The sequence below is a fragment of the Lates calcarifer genome, linkage group LG5, assembly GCF_001640805.2.
Source record: "Lates calcarifer isolate ASB-BC8 linkage group LG5, TLL_Latcal_v3, whole genome shotgun sequence".
In the NCBI taxonomy this organism is placed as follows: domain Eukaryota; kingdom Metazoa; phylum Chordata; class Actinopteri; family Centropomidae; genus Lates; species Lates calcarifer.
In genome coordinates, this window is record NC_066837.1 from 22440651 (window position 1) to 22458846 (window position 18196).

Below are 18196 nucleotides of genomic sequence, written 5' to 3' on the forward strand. Positions count from 1 at the left end.
AGACATGTATAACATGTTGCATTCAAGAATATTCACAGAAATTTTCACAAAGAGAGAAGAGCTGAAGTGGCATTTTTAGAAGAGCCCTGTGTACAATATTCAAAATAAAATAGCATGCTTCAGGAACAGGTATTCACACCTCAGAACAAGAACAAGTCACTTATATCTAAAAAATTTAAAATGCTGACATGGTCACATGATGTTTACATGCTGTACTTAAGTTATTGCTGATGATGACTGTTTGTCAAGTCCTTAAATACATGGACAGGAAGTATGAAATTGGACATCAGTCGGCCACGTTTTAAAAATATGTAAAACAAACATACATTTTCTTTTGAAACATGTTTTTTTTTCTCCTCCCAAACATAATATCTGGCAGTCGTTCTTTAAACTGTCTTAACAAAATCCACCAACTCCAAACAGACGCTGTTAAAGTGGGCCAGGCCGACAAAAGAGACCAGCTGGGAAACAACTCCAATCTTAGAAGGCTTCACGGCAAACGTGCCAAAGCATGCAAACGAAAACCAAATCAAAACACACAAAAACAAAACAAATAAAAAGAACACACTAATGATAATAAACAGAATCATACATCACACATAAAAAGATGCTGCCGTCTGTACATCGTCTTGTTGCTGCCTGCCACCTGTTGCGTTCAGCGTCTGGACTTGGCGTAAACGGAGCTGTACGCGCTGTCCACCTTTGGACAGAAGCGTTTGGTGTGAGCTTTGGCCCCCGTGGCTCCGCAGAGAGGACACACGTATTGTCGCAGATAGGGACACAAGACATCTCCTGACTGGTTCTTTAGCCAGTGAGATCCGTACACCAACTCGGATTCTCCATTGTGCTTGCAAAAACTGCAGAACATGCGCTTTGGGGATGGAGGCGACACCGAGAGCTCAGGTGTTTTGAAACGAGACGTCTTAGTGGTCTTCTTGCGGTCCTTTGGCCCCCGGGAGCCCGTCGCGTTTTGCACTTGTTTAAAATCCACTGCACCTGCTATTTCAGCACGAACGGAGTCTGGGGGGTGCCACAAACCATCAGCTAAGTGCTGATGACCTAAGGAGTCTGGCGACGGAGTTTCACCTGACGCGCATTCCGCCCCGAGGTCACTGTGGTTGTCTGCGTTAATGCGCACAGAGTCCAGAGTCTTGCACAGATCATCACTCTCCATGTGCGGAGCTTTGGGGTCTGGCGGTGAGGGCTCAGTGGCGGTGTTCCGTGCCAGGATCTCTCTGATTGTGTCCGACAGTCCCATGTAGTCTCTCCAGGGCTGGAAACTTTTGTTGTCTGACTCCATGAAGCACGGCAGGTGATGAAAGAGCCCCCAAACCATACCGTTCATTCTAGCTCCTTGTTGGGTTTTTTCTCGTCTTGTCTGCCAGACCCCCTCTCAGTGAGATGGTCGAGTTATTGACCTTGTACTAACGATGTAAAGAACTGCAGAAACACGACGCCAGGCGCGTAAGAAAGTTTTGATTGATAATTGAGTACAAGTGGTGATCCAGGGCACGCTCTGAGGTGTCCGCAGCCAATCACATGAGCTCATGCACCAGGCGTGCAGGGCGCCAGTATCCAATCAGAGTTGCTTTAATATATTCTGACTCTCTACAATAAATACTCATTTTGCACACGTATTGTTAACAGTAATAAGTTCACATAAATGATAGAAATAAAGAAATATCATCAACAAAAATATGTTAGAATATACAATCAATAGACAGAATCTACAAAAATACACTGATGAGGCACCAGAAATTACAGTGTCTGCACCATTTAGTCATCTGCTGCTCTTTACAACTTACAGGCAGTGTAGAGAGAAACAATTGTGTAGAGGTAAACTTCCTGTCTACCTCTACACTATTAACCGCAGACAAAGTGTCAAAAGTATAGTATTTACACTTTGTTTTCTGCTATTGAAGAACTATTTTTAGGTAGATAATAAAATGTCCATCACTCATAATTAGCCACTGTAAAAAGCTTAATGTGATGCCAATACTAGATCACAACAGCCAAAGTCATTATACTCAAACAGTGCAGGTCAAAATTGAAAAATAACACAGTAGGGTAAAAATATATTCAGTCTTTATTGAATATTTACAGATGAGAAAATAAGGTCCAACATGCTCTTAAAATTGTATTAAAATGACCAGTCCAAGTGTGGAGCATGTGGTGTGTGCATGATCCTGTCTGCCCCGCTGTCCCACTTCTCTGACTGATGATCATCCTCTGTGGCTCTGATAGAGGAGGAGCCAGAGGTGGCGAAGAATTAACAGCAGTAAAATAAGAACATAAAATTAAATGGAGGTTTATATGGACAATGTAACATTTGTCGGGCCTTCATTTTGATGCCTGCCTCATGAGTTAACTGTAAGTGTAAACAGTTATTTAAGTTTGTTGGGTCAAACAATAGTGCAGAAATATATAGAAATACAACTGATCTGTATATATCTATCTGCAATAGTACTCTCTACTGTTGGATAAATGCACCCCCCCCCTGTTTATTACTATTAGCAGCATCCTCTAAAAGAGAGAAAAGCTACAGAGGCTGTGTTTTTTATATTGCATCAGTGCCACACATAGCCAGATTGTACTCATTAAATGAAGTAACTGGCAATGTAAAGGGAGCAGAGGAGAGCTGTGATGATGCATACGTTTAGTATCAGTGCAGATACAGATTTGTAAACCAGGTTTTAGGGAAAACAGTGACATAACATTGCAGGTAATGGTTTGCTTGAGACTGGATCTACAAACACCTGCGATAAAACTGGGTTTTGACCAACCTGCAGTTGTATGATAGATTGAGGGCAGCGTAGAGTTCAGGAGTGCTGGGAGTTTGAACTCTGACCCTGCCCTGACGTATGTCAGAAGGAGCAGCTGTCCCTGACTCAGTGGACGATGGAGTAATGGGAAGACAGCCAGATATGCTGGTGGGTCCCAAAACTGAGAAATCTATAGTCAGATACAGTTGAATTTGTTTACAGCTTTTGGAGTAAAATCTTTTCACCACATTAAAACAGCAGCCTTTCCATCCCTTAATTTACATGTTACTCACCGAGAGCAGTGCTCTCTCTTCTGTTGCTGCTTGGTGCTCCTTTAACAAACTGAGGCGAGTCACACAAATACTGCTTCTTCACAAGAGAGGCCCTCTGTTGCTCAAAATCACAGCGCTGTAGACAATAAAATAAAACATATGCAATAACATGTGTCCTCCTAAGCCCAGTAAATAACATCCCCCAGTCTTACCTCATTCATTTACTCTATCAATGCATGGCTACCATATTTTCAGCAAGGACCTCCAGCAAAAGTGATCAGAGTAGTCGTCATATTTCGTTTTCACAGCAGCCTCTGTTTCATTTTCCTCTCACCTCACGGCTCAGTCGGATGGCAGCGTCAGTGAAGGACTGCCTCTCCCTTTCAAAAGTCCTCCTCTGATGATCAAGCTCTGCCCACCGCGCCTGAAGACGTTCCCACTCTTCCAAAAAGTAGGAATCAGCCAGTTCAGAGGGGACAGGTGAGGCGAGGCTACCCTACAGACAGACAGCAAGGAGAGTGTTTCTAAAGTATGATACAGCAGAAGTTAGACTGTTAGTGTGCATGTGCATGATAGAGGGCTGTACCTGCAGCAGCTGTTGTTGTAATCTGACAAGCTGTTGACTCTCTTTCAGTTCAGTTTCTAGGTGAGCCAACAGTTTGTCATGGTCAGTACCAACACCAGTGTGACCTAAGTTTGAGAGAGAAAGACAACATATTGATTGCATTCCTTCGACATGAGTTTCTCAGTCATTGGCTTGGCAAATGGTACAACGCGTGATAGGGTCACTTTAAATATAGTTTTCTTGTGAAGCTATGTATTTACCCTTTGACAGGACGTCGCCCAGTCTCCTCTGTACCTGCCTCCAACTCTGAACCACACCTCCTGTCACATGGTCACCAAGCGCTACCTCAGCTTTATCCAACGTTTTGTCTCCATTTTGGGCGTCATCCTGAATATCCACCGAGTCTGACAAGGTCTTCAAAAGGTTAGACTGATTAGTTATGTTGAATACTTACCTTGGGTTTAGCTTTGTAACTGTCAAGACTGAAAGAGCATTTTTGGAAACATAAAATAAAAAAGCCTCACTACAAGGTCCTTTTAGTGGCTTTGGCACCACAACAGCTAATAAATGGATCATTATTTGCTCTATCCAAGGTCAAGAATGAGCTTTTAATCTCAAATTTCGAGCCAAAATGATCAAAAAATCCACAAAATGATCTGGAACAAAAGTAAATGACAGCTAGACAAACTCTGCAGCATCATCAGCTGATGAAAATTGGTGCGATTGCTAAGAACTGTCCTTTTTAAAAACATCCTTATCTAATAGCTTCACTTGTGCTTAGCAGACCAATCTCTTTTATCAACCATCACTAGCCTTGGTTACAAAGCCTCTCTCTTGTCTCTTCTTCCGCACCTGCTCCATGTCGACTCTGAGTGCATGAAGTAAAGTGGTGAGGCTGTGGCGCAGCTTCATTGCCTCTCTGAGCTCCACTTCTCTGCGCTCCAGCATCAGACGCAGTGTCGCTTCTTCTCGTCTACAAGGTGGAAAGAGCAAGTGAAGATTTTTTTTTAAAACAAAGGGTGGAGGAAGAAAGGCAAAGATCAGAACAGGCATGATAGTGACAGCCAACTTACCTTGCAGCAGGCCTGAACGATTTGATGGGCTGTTCTCTTTTGCTTCGGCCTCCAGGTGGAAAGTTCAACACCTCTATGGCTGGATAGAAAAATGCAAGATGGAAAATTTTGTGTGGTTTTAGTAAATGTTCATATTTATGAGAGCTGTGTGTGATTTAACTGAGTGAGTCTCACAGGGTCCTTTCTCCCTGTGTCTGTCAGTGAGCTGTGACATTCGCTCCTTCAGTCTGTTGCTGTGCTGCTCTCGGCGCCTCAGCTCTGCCTCCTGCTGGTTACAACGCAGCTGCAGGCGGGTGCACTGGCAAGTGGAAAAAGATTAATTATAAAAGGTATTCAGATGCTAATATTTTCCACAATGTGTAATCTCATGCATACATCTTACTTTGGCCCGCTCACACCTCAGCATGTCCTGGAGCCTGCCCACATGATCATCCATCTCCTTTAGCTGCTCCTAGAAGAAGAGTTAGTTGTTTCACTAGAAAATAGCAGCACTAATCTATTTCATTCACTTCATTTTTGCTCACTCTGAGTAAGTCTCCTTGCTCTATGTGCTCCTCCCTGTCAGCCCACCAGGAGGCGCTGTGAGAGAACTGATTCAGAAGGTTGGGGCTGGGATCCCTTACCAGACAGGAGTCTGTAGTAGAGCAGAGAAGTACAAGCAAAGGATAAAGAGGTGCTGATAAGTGAGATTAAAGTAGGATGTGATTTCAAGTGTGAATGGATTGTTTTTTCCAACATCCACAGCCTGAAGGTTTTGGATCATGTATCTACATTTCAGGTGAAAGGGGATGTTTTCACCTGAGTACTCCTGGTGTCTTCCAACTCTCCTCTGGCCAAACCTGGAAGCCATCTATTCACCATATTCACATATAAGCAGCACAGAGACAGTTTACTCCAATGCAAATCTAACTGGTCTGCACCACAATAGGATACACAATAACATTTCCGCACTAATGTGTGAATACTTTAAATGAGAAACCTTACTATAGTAACAATGGATCAGATCACATGTATGTTTCTAGTTCCTTACCTGAGCAGTCAAACTTCCTCAGACAGACGACGCCTCTTTTACTTCCAGCTGATGGCACTTCTGCTAATTACCTTCTGACAATGAGCTAAAAGATGGAAGCCTCAAGATATAAAATGATTCAGTCGAACTGCTTCCTACTAAACTTGTGCTCAGATTTGGTTTTACTATCTACTGTTGATATAAGGTACTCTCTGAAGGTGTAGTTTCTGAAATTCAAATACCACATCCATGACAGGAGGAGCAAACGTGATAATCCCTGAGACACACCCAGATTTAGGCCTAAATGCTCAGATGATTTAGTTTTAGATTAGCATTTTTCAAATCTTCTATAAAGCCGTAAAAAACTGTTTTTCCCAAAAATTCACATCATATCAGCATGTGGTCATCTTTCAAATGTGTTTGAGCTTGCTATTGTATTCTGCTTTCAAGAATGTATACATAACATGTATTACCTTCCAAATCAGTTTTGGAAATCCTCCAAGACCCTCTCTGAACATGAATAAAGACCCAAAGGAGACACATTGTGATTCACATGAATTTACAGTGATTTAATGGTATTATCCTGTAGATTTATGACACTGTGGCCAGATGTCATAATTTGTGGATCAGTGCATCATTGTTTGACCAAGTAAATTGACTCCAGCAGTGGCCCACTTAATAGACATGACTGGACCAGATGACTTTGCATGAACGCTTTTCTTAGAGATGTCCTTCATGCCAAGTGGTTCAATATTATCTGTAAACTGTAGGCTTGTGAGCCAAGAAACAATTTAAGGGTGTCACAAGGTTTTACTTTGTAAGATTTGTTTTTCTTGTGCTATTTGCACAAAGGACTGCTATTCAAAAATCACAGACAATAATTCCTCAGTGTCCAAAAAAGTAGTTTAATTTCTAAAATGTTGCCCACAGTAGCAAAGTAGAGAAAGATGGAGGCTAACAGTAGTAAAAGTTTTGGTTGATTGGAACATGATTCCAGTGTGGAAACTTGATTAATACAGCAAGTCAATGCAGCATGATTCATTAAATTAGAAGAGAACAGATATGAACATTTGTATACCTAAAGTGATATACATTCAATTTGCTACCAGGTTTCACTATCCAAATAGTGTAAGGCCAGGACATGAAAAAAAAAAAAAAAAGACAGGAACAGACAAAGGCTAATAAAAGTAACCTTAACAGACTGTTAAATACATACAGAAAAACAATGGGATGAACAGTTAATCAACAATCACATGTCCTACACTGAAAGGGTTAAACGTCTGTACCGTGTCGTTGTAGCTCAGAATAGTAGTAACACCTTTACTATTGCCACATATATATAAGTAGTTTAAGACACCAATCATTTTAGCTCAGAAGCTAGCTCAGTACATCTGTTGGCCACATACACAGTTAGTGTTCTGTAAAGACACAATATGAAATACAGTGTATATATAAAACACAACATGCTCTCATTCTTGAACAGCACCTGGTTTAAATTAATAATTGATTGTTTCTCCACCTACAACACAAAATACAAGAGGAAGTTCTACTTTCAGTAGCCAATCACATGGGCTGCATTTCACTGACCAGAGACAGTAAATGGACACCGGAGCACTAGGTAAACCAAGAACAGCTTAATCATTAGTCAGGCTAGTGTCGACAATTTTTTTTAACATGTAGAGTTTGGCCCTGCTTTAATGTAACAGATGGGAGTTATGATACCATTAGTTTTGGCAAACAAGTGGACCAGCCCCCCCTCCCCCTCCCTCCCGAACCCATCATTCCCACATTGCATCATCCCAAGAGGAGCTGGTAGTTCTACAGAGACATCAAGTAGAAGTGATGAAAGCCTTCAGTGGATAAATTCAGAAATCCTCCACATTTCTTTCTGCTGTAGACAGAAAAACAGAAATGGTTGAAAATTAAATAAAAAATGCTTTTAATTTTAATTATACTATTACTGTATAAAATCATAAGATGAGAAGGGAGATTGACTGCTTACAGTAAACATTTAAAGTGATCTTCCTTTTTTTTCCTGAATTCCATGAAACCATAGCTCTATACACAGAGTATTTTTAGGTGCACTTTTGTTTGTAGTTTCGGTAATAGAAATTTACCCACATTAGCTTGCCTATTTTTTATTCTATTTATTTATTTATTCAGAGCTCTATTTGCAATTTAATAATCTAAGGAATGGGGGGACTTGACCAAACAACTAAACAATCTTTAAGATATGATAAGACTAATTAGTACGATTAGAAGAGGAAAACACCTCTTATAAGCTCGAACCACCAAATGTGTTGAATTAGTCAATTATCAAAATAGTTGCCAATTAATTTCTGCTGATGGACTAATTGATTGATTAATTGTTTTATCTGTATTTTAACTAAGATACTCTCTTGTACTCTCCTGTACTTTATTCAGGAGAGTACAAAGTAAATCAGAGTACAACAAACCCACAGCCTTATTGAGCAACATAACTGTTTCTGAAACAATTAGTATTAAAAAAAAACAAACAAACCCCATCAACTTTAGAACAATTTTGCTTGAAATACTACTTAAATGATTTGATTACAAATAGATCAAAACAGTCAACTAATCGATTAGTGAATTAGTCATCACATCTGTGGTCATGTGAAATAATAGATCTTTCATAGGCTACAAGCTCTTGCTGGCTCTTGGGGCTCTGTAGTACCTGACTGAAATTAGCTGATTGATTTTCGGGCTAAACTAAATGTGAAGGTGTAATTAATTTCCTCCCTAGTGTAATTAGTTGTACAGCTTATCTCCCCAGCTGGTGCCTCAACGAAGGAAAAAGCAGGCCTACCTCAGAACAGGGAGCAGGACTTGGGGGGTCTGAAGGGATTATCACTGGAGGGAACCCCGACCAGGAGAGGGTCCTTGGAGGCATTTTGCAGACAGAAGTTTCTCAGCTCAGCAGCAGCCTGGGACACCTGCAGAGCCAGACATATGATCATGTCCTGTGTGTGAACGCTAGCAGCCTGTCACATGTATCACATGTATCATAGTATTTGTAGTGCCCCAGCTGGCCTGCTGTCAAACTCTTAACCTGCCCTTTCTGTCGTTCTCGTGAACAGACTCACTGGCACTTTTTTGCATAAAATTTGCAAGCAACGGCACACAACACAAATGCGTGCGTCCACTGTGTAACTTTTTGCGAGAAATATTCACCTGCCTCCTTTATTTAACGAACACTACGAAGTTTAACTTTTATAAACGTGTCACTTCTGTAGGTCCGCTGATACTTTAAAATGGTTACACGACTTCCCAAAACAGTTAGTGACAGCCGTTAAAACACGGAAGAAACTTGTTCGCTTGTAGCTGTGGTTTAGTCGACCAGAAACCAGCTTATGGTGTTATGTGTGAAAGTTTGTGGACCACTTTGTAGAAGCTTTGAGTTCACTCTGTGTCACTTCTGCCACAGTTTGTCTCCGCCATTCAACAGTAGGTTAGCTCATTCTTCCGTGTTTGTGTGTCAGTGTTGAGGGGTTCGTACCTTGATCCTCCGGATACTGGCCTCTAACCGGAGCTGCTTCACGGCCCTCTGAGCGATAATTAAGTTGTTGCTGGCATTGTTGTTGGACATGACGACGGCTGTCGACAGAGAAAAGTTATAGGTAGTTTTTTTCAGTAGACGGGCCGCTACCGAGCGGAAATTAACCCCAACTGCTCTAAGCCCGAGTGGGAAACATTGGTCACCCAGTGCCCCGCCTCCTCCGTGCCAGCGAGCCAGTCCACTGGGCTCTAAGCCTGTCAATCAAAAAGCGAACCCAAAGCCACGCCCATTACTATGAGTTTCCTAGAGAGCAGAGCAGGAAGGTATACTGTGACCTTCAACCACAGCACAGTAGTTATCCACCTGTTGCAGCATTTAAATAAAAGGGAGGGTAGATTTTGTGCTAGGATTCATTACATCCTAATCCAGTGTAGTGTTAGAGGCATTCATACCACCACACTAGCAAACCAAGGAAGGCTGGGGTGAGTGAGACTACAAAATTTGATTGGGATCTGATTCCAAGTTATACCACAGTCAGGATCACTGATTATTATTATTGTGAGCAATGAATGTGTTATCTTTTTTTAAAGGATGTACAGGATTATATCAATTGAAATCTCTCTGTTTAGAGGCTTAGCCATCTTTTCGTGTACACACACACACACACAAACAGATATATATATATGGTTTGAAAGTAAACCAAGAGAAGAAGAAAAATACTGATACCATATACATATATACAATATACTTTTTATTATAACTCATATAATTGATTTTTCATTATTGTTTAATAACAATCATTACACAGGAAATAGAAATGAGGAATGAACAATGTGTGGTAAGATTTGATCATACTATGTAACAGCAGTTTTTATAATTTTATGTCTATGAATTAAAAACATGTTAATACAAAATAATATCACATTCTGAAATGTGTTTGTAATGTTGCTGTATGTATCCAGCTCACTCAGGTGATTTGTCCCCTGAAGAAGAAAGAGTAAAAACATGGTTAGCACCTCTGTGTCGAACATTGTGTTGAGACATCAGTCCTGATACCAGATTGCAATTCACACTCACAAGTGATTGGTCCAATGCTGAGGAGCTTCAGAGGAGCAGAGCTGGAAATAGAGCGATATGCCCTATTTGTGCAGGGCTATGGGTAAAGGGTATAGTTGGTATGGGTATAGTTTAAGCAGCACTGATTATTGATTAACAATACAACTGATGAAATGTCAAATGTCAATAAAATGTGTGACTTACTCGAACACAAGAGCTCCTCCGGTCACACAGGCTGAGGCTGCAGTGAAGATAAATGTCTCGATATTCACCCTGAAACAGGAAGAGCAAGGCAGAGAAACGAGCCTGGAGGGATGAGCCGCTCTCAACCACTGACACCTGTCGGCGGTCAGTGGGACACCTGGCAGAGAGGATGGAGCAGGTCATCAGGGCCGTTACAATTCACTATACATTTAACTCTTCTTCATTTCCATTACACTCCACAAAGCCTCTGCTGATGATGGGGGGGGGGGCACTTACTTGTTCTGGATGAGAAAGTATCGTGTGGGATCATCAGGGTTTGATGAGTGAGTGGCGTAGCAGTCCACCAGAACAAGTGCAAAGCTTGGATCTCTCTCCTCCACAGAGACGCCCACATAGAGGGGAGAGCCCACTGGAAGGCTGATCAAGCCTGCTGGATAAGGCTCAGTGAAGTTGGAGTTGCGGAAGAGAGACATTGAGGCTCTGGCTTTGGTACCTGAGCCAGAAAGTCTATCTGGCAGCCTGTCAAGAAAATATATGTTTTTATTATGATAAATAAGTCCTTTTTAATATAGTAAATACTGAGCGACATCATCATATTAAATAAAAAGCTACTTACGGCAGGAATGGTCTGATAGCTACATTCAGGCTGGTGTCTGTGTCGAGGGGATATGCGCAGGAGAAAGGAAGACTCACAGGACGGGCGAAGGACACATTTGTTGGGTAGATAAATAAACTGTTGGAGTAGATGGCATGTGTGCGGTTGGTCTGAAAGACAGAACATTATTAGTCAGTAGAAGGATTATATCATCTTGACATTGATAGACATGTTGGTAACCAGGATTACAGAAAAAAGGTTAAGTCTTTACCCTCAGTGTATTTCCACAGGCACCTGCCTGAGCCTCCACTTCGTACCAGACTACATCATCAAGCACTCTGACCCAGGAGCAGTTGCGGGATGCCAGGTTTCCAGAGAATGGGTTCAAGCCAGTGGATGTCATGGCAACCAAATTCAGCCCTACTTGGAGTTTATCACGGCCACAAATAAGCTGAGTAGGTTGGAGCAGGACTACAAAGATAAGAAGTCATGAAAGAAGAAAGAAGATGAGATTATACCAGATGAAACCAAGATGAGAACTTTCACAAACCTTCACTTCAGTGTGTAATTATTTAACAGTATTTTGTCAAAACACTTCAGAATATAAAAAGAAACCTATCAGTAACAAATCAGAATTTACCTTCACAGACGACACCAGCATCCTCATTGTGACCACAGTTGTGAGATCCAAACCCTTGGTGACGGCACTCGGTGAGCTTTGATTCGTTACCTCTGCACATGACATCATCCAACCAGATGGGCCCTGTGCCTGCTCCAAAACGTGCACTGTGTGGTGCTGACAGGACCCTGCCACAGCCCAGCTGTCTACACACCACCTGAGCATCAACCAGGTCCCAGTTATCATCACACACCGTCCCCCACTGTCCACGGAGGAAGATCTCCACTCTGCCTGAGCAGGAGCTGTTTCCTCCATTGACCAGGCGGACCTGTCCCTCAGCTGATGTTGTAGGACTGCTGTCAGCTATCACCTCAGTGGTGGGGATGGTCGATGGTCTTGGATCATGTGTGGTTGGTAAAAGTGTGCTGATTGGTCCTGGATGAACTGACAGAAAAGTCTATGTGAGCCTACAAGACAGCAACAACCTGCACCTCCACCAGCATTAATGAGGAAAAGACTCTTCCTTTATCATAGATATGACTGGTTATCGTCAGGCACAAAACATCATCTCTGTTCTTGACACAAACCTATATTTTACTGCAAATTTGACTTATTGGGCTACAAAACCTTATCTGTTGTATGTGGTAAATAATGAAGGTTTTTAATGAGGCAATTTTCTAGTTAAATGCAAGCAATAAGAACTGGAGTGTACTTTGAATATGTATCAACAGTTACCTTCACAAACGACACCAGCATCCTCATTGTGACCACAGTTGTGAGATCCAAATCCTTGGTGACGGCACTCGGTGAGCTTTGATTCGTTACCTCTGCACATGACATCATCCAACCAGATGGGCCCTGTGCCTGCTCCAAAACGTGCACTGTGTGGTGCTGACAGGACCCTGCCACAGCCCAGCTGTCTACACACCACCTGAGCATCAACCAGGTCCCAGTTATCATCACACACCGTCCCCCACTGTCCACGGAGGAAGATCTCCACTCTGCCTGAGCAGGAGCTGTTTCCTCCATTGACCAGACGGACCTGTCCCTCAGCTGATGTTGTAGGACTGCTGTCAGCTATCACCTCAGTGGTGGGGATGGTCGATGGTCTTGGATCATGTGTGGTTGGTAAAAGTGTGCTGATTGGTCCTGGATGAACTGACAGAAAAGTCTATGTGAGCCTACAAGACAGCAACAACCTGCACCTCCACCAGCATTAATGAGGAAAAGACTCTTCCTTTATCATAGATATGACTGGTGGTGTGTGATAAGTATGGAAACTTACCGATGAGGCTATTTTCTAGTTAAATGTAAGTAATAAGAACTGGAGCATACTTTAAATATTTATACACATGTACCTTCACTGGCTCCAGCCGTCATGCGACCCAAAAAGGATAAGCAGTATAAGCAATGGATGGATGGTTGGATTTACCTTCACAAACAACACCCGCATCTTCAACATGACCACAGTTGTGGATCCCAAACCCTGGGTGTCTGCAGTCTGTTATTGATGGTTCATTCCCTGAACAACTGACATTGTCCAACCAGATGGGTCCGCTTCCCTGTCCAAAAGCTGCACTCTGTAGTGCTGAACGAGCCCTGCCACAGCCCAGCTGTCTGCACACCACGTTGGCATCGTTCAGGTCCCAGTTATCATCACACACCGTCCCCCACTGTCCACGGAGGAAGATCTCCACTCTGCCTGAGCAGGAGCTGTTTCCTCCATTGACCAGGCGGACCTGTCCCTCAGCTGATGTTGTAGGACTGCTGTCAGCTATCACCTCAGTGGTGGGGATGGTCGATGGTCTTGGATCATGTGTGGTTGGTAAAAGTGTGCTGATTGGTCCTGGATGAACTGACAGAAAAGTCTATGTGAGCCTACAAGACAGCAACAACCTGCACCTCCACCAGCATTAATGAGGAAAAGACTCTTCCTTTATCATAGATATGACTGGTTATCGTCAGGCACAAAACATCATCTCTGTTCTTGACACAAACCTATATTTTACTGCAAATTTGACTTATTGGGCTACAAAACCTTATCTGTTGTATGTGGTAAATAATGAAGGTTTTTAATGAGGCAATTTTCTAGTTAAATGCAAGCAATAAGAACTGGAGTGTACTTTGAATATGTATCAACAGTTACCTTCACAAACGACACCAGCATCCTCATTGTGACCACAGTTGTGAGATCCAAATCCTTGGTGACGGCACTCGGTGAGCTTTGATTCGTTACCTCTGCACATGACATCATCCAACCAGATGGGCCCTGTGCCTGCTCCAAAACGTGCACTGTGTGGTGCTGACAGGACCCTGCCACAGCCCAGCTGTCTACACACCACCTGAGCATCAACCAGGTCCCAGTTATCATCACACACCGTCCCCCACTGTCCACGGAGGAAGATCTCCACTCTGCCTGAGCAGGAGCTGTTTCCTCCATTGACCAGACGGACCTGTCCCTCAGCTGATGTTGTAGGACTGCTGTCAGCTATCACCTCAGTGGTGGGGATGGTCGATGGTCTTGGATCATGTGTGGTTGGTAAAAGTGTGCTGATTGGTCCTGGATGAACTGACAGAAAAGTCTATGTGAGCCTACAAGACAGCAACAACCTGCACCTCCACCAGCATTAATGAGGAAAAGACTCTTCCTTTATCATAGATATGACTGGTGGTGTGTGATAAGTATGGAAACTTACCGATGAGGCTATTTTCTAGTTAAATGTAAGTAATAAGAACTGGAGCATACTTTAAATATTTATACACATGTACCTTCACTGGCTCCAGCCGTCATGCGACCCAAAAAGGATAAGCAGTATAAGCAATGGATGGATGGTTGGATTTACCTTCACAAACAACACCCGCATCTTCAACATGACCACAGTTGTGGATCCCAAACCCTGGGTGTCTGCAGTCTGTTATTGATGGTTCATTCCCTGAACAACTGACATTGTCCAACCAGATGGGTCCGCTTCCCTGTCCAAAAGCTGCACTCTGTAGTGCTGAACGAGCCCTGCCACAGCCCAGCTGTCTGCACACCACGTTGGCATCGTTCAGGTCCCAGTTATCATCACACACCGTCCCCCACTGTCCACGGAGGAAGATCTCCACTCTGCCTGAGCAGGAGCTGTTTCCTCCATTGACCAGGCGGACCTGTCCCTCAGCTGATGTTGTAGGACTGCTGTCAGCTATCACCTCAGTGGTGGGGATGGTCGATGGTCTTGGATCATGTGTGGTTGGTAAAAGTGTGCTGATTGGTCCTGGATGAACTGACAGAAAAGTCTATGTGAGCCTACAAGACAGCAACAACCTGCACCTCCACCAGCATTAATGAGGAAAAGACTCTTCCTTTATCATAGATATGACTGGTTATCGTCAGGCACAAAACATCATCTCTGTTCTTGACACAAACCTATATTTTACTGCAAATTTGACTTATTGGGCTACAAAACCTTATCTGTTGTATGTGGTAAATAATGAAGGTTTTTAATGAGGCAATTTTCTAGTTAAATGCAAGCAATAAGAACTGGAGTGTACTTTGAATATGTATCAACAGTTACCTTCACAAACGACACCAGCATCCTCATTGTGACCACAGTTGTGAGATCCAAATCCTTGGTGACGGCACTCGGTAAGCTTTGATTCGTTACCTCTGCACATGACATCATCCAACCAGATGGGCCCTGTGCCTGCTCCAAAACGTGCACTCTGTGGTGCTGACAGGACCCTGCCACAGCCCAGCTGTCTACACACCACCTGAGCATCAACCAGGTCCCAGTTATCATCACACACCGTCCCCCACTGTCCACGGAGGAAGATCTCCACTCTGCCTGAGCAGGAGCTGTTTCCTCCATTGACCAGACGGACCTGTCCCTCAGCTAGTGCACTGTTGCCCACTGTTGTTATGGAATTGATGTTGACCTGAGTGGCAGATGACATCTGTGATCTTGGATCAGGTGTGGTTGAAGAAACTGCAGTGTGTGTTCTTTTCACCTCTGTTTAAAATAATAATTAAAAAAAAAAAAAAAACTTCTGTAGTGAGTGAAGAAGACAATAGTATCACTAGTCTACAACATTTATATGGATGGATTAGATGAGAAAATTTCTATTTGTTGTTACAGTGTAAAGATGTGTTAAATACCTGCACAGTATGCAAGTTGGCATGTGGATGGCTTCACGAGTTTGTAGACATAGTAGTTTCCATAGCAGAGCTTGACATGGATAGTGTGTGAGCTAAAATAGCAGCAGCTACCAGCCCAGGCATTACACACAATACGATTTACAATCACACCAGATTGTGTGGGATGAGGTTCTGTTATCCACAGAGGAGCATGGGTTCCACACCTGTATCTATCTATACACCTCTCTGGAATGTGAGCACTGGTTTGTCCCAGAAAAAGACGATACCAGCCTTGCCAGCTAACATCTCGGTCACAGCGTGTGATCTGATTCACTGTGTTATTTGTTGAACGCCAGTCATCATCCAGTACAGTGTAGTACTCACAGGGGTCAGCACACCGGGCAGTTGCATTATTGCTGATGCAGTCCATGCCCAAAGGGCAAACAGTATTTCCACAGTTGAACTGGACAGACTGGGAGGAGGGGCCGGATCTGGTGCTGGAGGAAAGCTTCAGGCAGTTGAAGGAGCCTGGTGTGTTCTGACAGACCTGAGGCGGCACGCAGGGCGAGTCTGGGAGGGAGCACTCGTCAGTGTCTACACAGCCCCTGTCTGGTGACCAGTGATAACCTTGGCTACAGCAAGAAGAGTCACTGCAGAGTTTTGTATTGTAGCAGGTGAGACCATCACCCAAAAAGCCATCTTTACAGACACATGAAAAAGCCTGGTTGGCAAAGGCGTCTCCTCTTTCTCGTGACTCCAAGCAGACAGCTTCATCATGACATGAATCACAGCTGGAGACAAGTGTCCCTGTCAAAAGTACAAGGATAGTTTGATGTATGCTGTTGCAAAATTTTAGTAGCTTATCCAAACAAAACAGTGAAAATCAAGCTATGCAACTGACATAAATGAGCTTAAGTTTTCTAATTAGGAACAATTTGTGTTTATGTATTCTATAAATACAATTACACTGAAAACAAATCTTTCCAAACCTCACTATAGCATGATATCTGTTGAATCACATATGAGGTACAAGTGTGTCACTGGCAATTTTGTTACATCAGTATTAGTGAAGGAATTAGTAAAAAGACATTTGTAAGGACATAATTAAAAATGAATGTGAGGTTTTAAGTGATCTTAAAATGCTGCACCTGTCTCATGGTAAATGATTATTACAAAGGCATGTTGAGTGACAAAGCTTTGTTCAGACCCACAGATTAAATTATAGTCTAATCTCCAAAATATGATCAAATAAATAATCAAATTATATGCAAGAGATCTAAAATGTTTTATTTGATGCGCAAGCATAAAAAAGTCTTCTAAGCATTGGATATTTAAGTCTGGAATAAACAGTTAAGAATATGTGTGAAATAAAATGTTATCTTAATTTAAGCCTGCTTGAAGAGAAATATAATTGAATCACTGGGAAAATGTAAATATGGTCATACTTTTGCCCTTATGATTTGTGTGTAAATAAATTCACAAGACCATTTCATTGGTCGTTTAATCAGAGCCTATCCATCAAAGACAATCAAAAATAACAAAAACAGGAAGTACAATAGATATTTGTCATAGTGTTTAACCCAAGATGACACAGTGTCAGATGGTTTACCTGAAGTGTCTCCTGTAAAAATCTGCAAAAGTAGGAGCAATAATAAAGCCCCAGGCATCTCCATTATGGATCAACTCCACAACACAAACTTGCTGCAAAGTAAATGAGCATGAGAATTTATATCGCTGTTCCTGTTTGTAAAGGGACAATGAGAGCATTCAAGTGAAACACATAAATGGGTCATTGGGAACGTTGATTCATGTGACACCAAAAGAGTTACTTATTAATAAAAATAAGACAAAAGGATCAAAGTCAAACAGAACAGCACAAACAAAGCCCTGAGTCAATATATGTTATGTTTTTCTCAGGTCAGTGTTGGAGATTTCTTGGTCAGTTTACACATACCAGCGCTAATGTCCATTCGTTCCCACCTTTTGTCAACAGCTGGGACTGAAATGACAGAGAGTGTATTAAGTTTTTTTTTTTTTTAACATGCACATTTCATTTCATTAAAGTTGCATTTTTCAGGGCATTTAACTGCATTTTACGGTTTTCATTTGTAGCTTTACTTAGTTTTACTGATCAAACTTCATTTATTTGCATTTCTGGAAATTATGTGAACAAAAAAACGATCGAAAATAACAATGCACGTAAGTGGATTACCTTTCCCAACTTTCCTACTTGATTGTGTTTTTATCATATTGACACATCACTTCTTATCATTTACTGGAATTACTGAGCTCCTTCTTGTATTTCTTGTCTATATTATTAGATTCACTTCCTCTGTTATGTTCATTAATCCAAGTTAAAAGGTTGACTCAGTGCTCCACTACAAGAGGAATGTGCTAATGAGAGTTT

General features: G+C 42.3%; 4 protein-coding genes across 14 annotated transcripts; all 4 read right to left on the reverse strand.

The window, feature by feature from the left end:
• Positions 1-11: 11 nt before the first annotated feature.
• Positions 12-1515, reverse strand: nanos3 (nanos homolog 3). Its single transcript, XM_018664710.2, has one exon. It carries the CDS (start codon positions 1343-1345, stop codon positions 656-658), a length of 690 nt encoding a protein of 229 aa, XP_018520226.1. The 5' UTR covers positions 1346-1515; the 3' UTR covers positions 12-655.
• A 553-nt stretch (positions 1516-2068) lies between these two features.
• Positions 2069-5979, reverse strand: si:ch211-286b5.4 (afadin- and alpha-actinin-binding protein). 3 transcript variants are annotated; one of them, XM_018664603.2, is made up of 13 exons: positions 5703-5979; positions 5471-5522; positions 5197-5306; positions 5055-5123; positions 4847-4970; positions 4673-4751; positions 4452-4572; positions 3860-4013; positions 3621-3724; positions 3369-3530; positions 3056-3170; positions 2784-2943; positions 2069-2237 (listed from the first exon to the last, which is right to left on the reverse strand). In XM_018664603.2, the coding sequence occupies exons 2-13, from the start codon at positions 5520-5522 to the stop codon at positions 2141-2143; spliced, it is 1347 nt and encodes a 448-aa protein (XP_018520119.1). In that variant the 5' UTR covers positions 5703-5979; the 3' UTR covers positions 2069-2140. The 3 variants fall into 3 exon arrangements, with proteins under 3 accessions (XP_018520119.1, XP_018520117.1, XP_018520121.1); XM_018664601.2 differs by having other exon boundaries at positions 2784-2952; positions 5703-5971; XM_018664605.2 differs by lacking the exon at positions 2784-2943 and having other exon boundaries at positions 5703-5976.
• Positions 5980-6566: 587 nt separating this feature from the next.
• On the reverse strand, positions 6567-9416 carry si:ch211-286b5.5 (uncharacterized protein LOC100003596 homolog). 2 transcript variants are annotated; one of them, XM_051070782.1, is made up of 3 exons: positions 9199-9416; positions 8509-8635; positions 6567-7569 (listed from the first exon to the last, which is right to left on the reverse strand). In XM_051070782.1, exons 1-2 carry the CDS (start codon positions 9286-9288, stop codon positions 8510-8512), a joined length of 216 nt encoding a protein of 71 aa, XP_050926739.1. In that variant the 5' UTR covers positions 9289-9416; the 3' UTR covers positions 6567-7569; position 8509. The 2 variants fall into 2 exon arrangements, with proteins under 2 accessions (XP_050926739.1, XP_018520361.1); XM_018664845.2 differs by having other exon boundaries at positions 6567-7572; positions 9199-9412.
• A 564-nt stretch (positions 9417-9980) lies between these two features.
• On the reverse strand, positions 9981-17560 carry LOC108875721 (deleted in malignant brain tumors 1 protein). Of its 8 annotated transcripts, XM_018664827.2 has the most exons (14): positions 17399-17560; positions 15811-16596; positions 15230-15664; positions 14516-14938; positions 13819-14241; positions 13105-13527; positions 12408-12830; positions 11694-12116; positions 11325-11524; positions 11075-11223; positions 10735-10977; positions 10459-10615; positions 10276-10351; positions 9982-10181 (listed from the first exon to the last, which is right to left on the reverse strand). In XM_018664827.2, exons 1-14 carry the CDS (start codon positions 17460-17462, stop codon positions 10162-10164), a joined length of 4245 nt encoding a protein of 1414 aa, XP_018520343.1. In that variant the 5' UTR covers positions 17463-17560; the 3' UTR covers positions 9982-10161. The 8 variants fall into 8 exon arrangements, with proteins under 8 accessions (XP_050926744.1, XP_018520343.1, XP_050926742.1 ...); XM_051070785.1 differs by lacking the exon at positions 14516-14938; XM_051070784.1 differs by lacking the exon at positions 13819-14241.
• Positions 17561-18196: the final 636 nt, after the last annotated feature.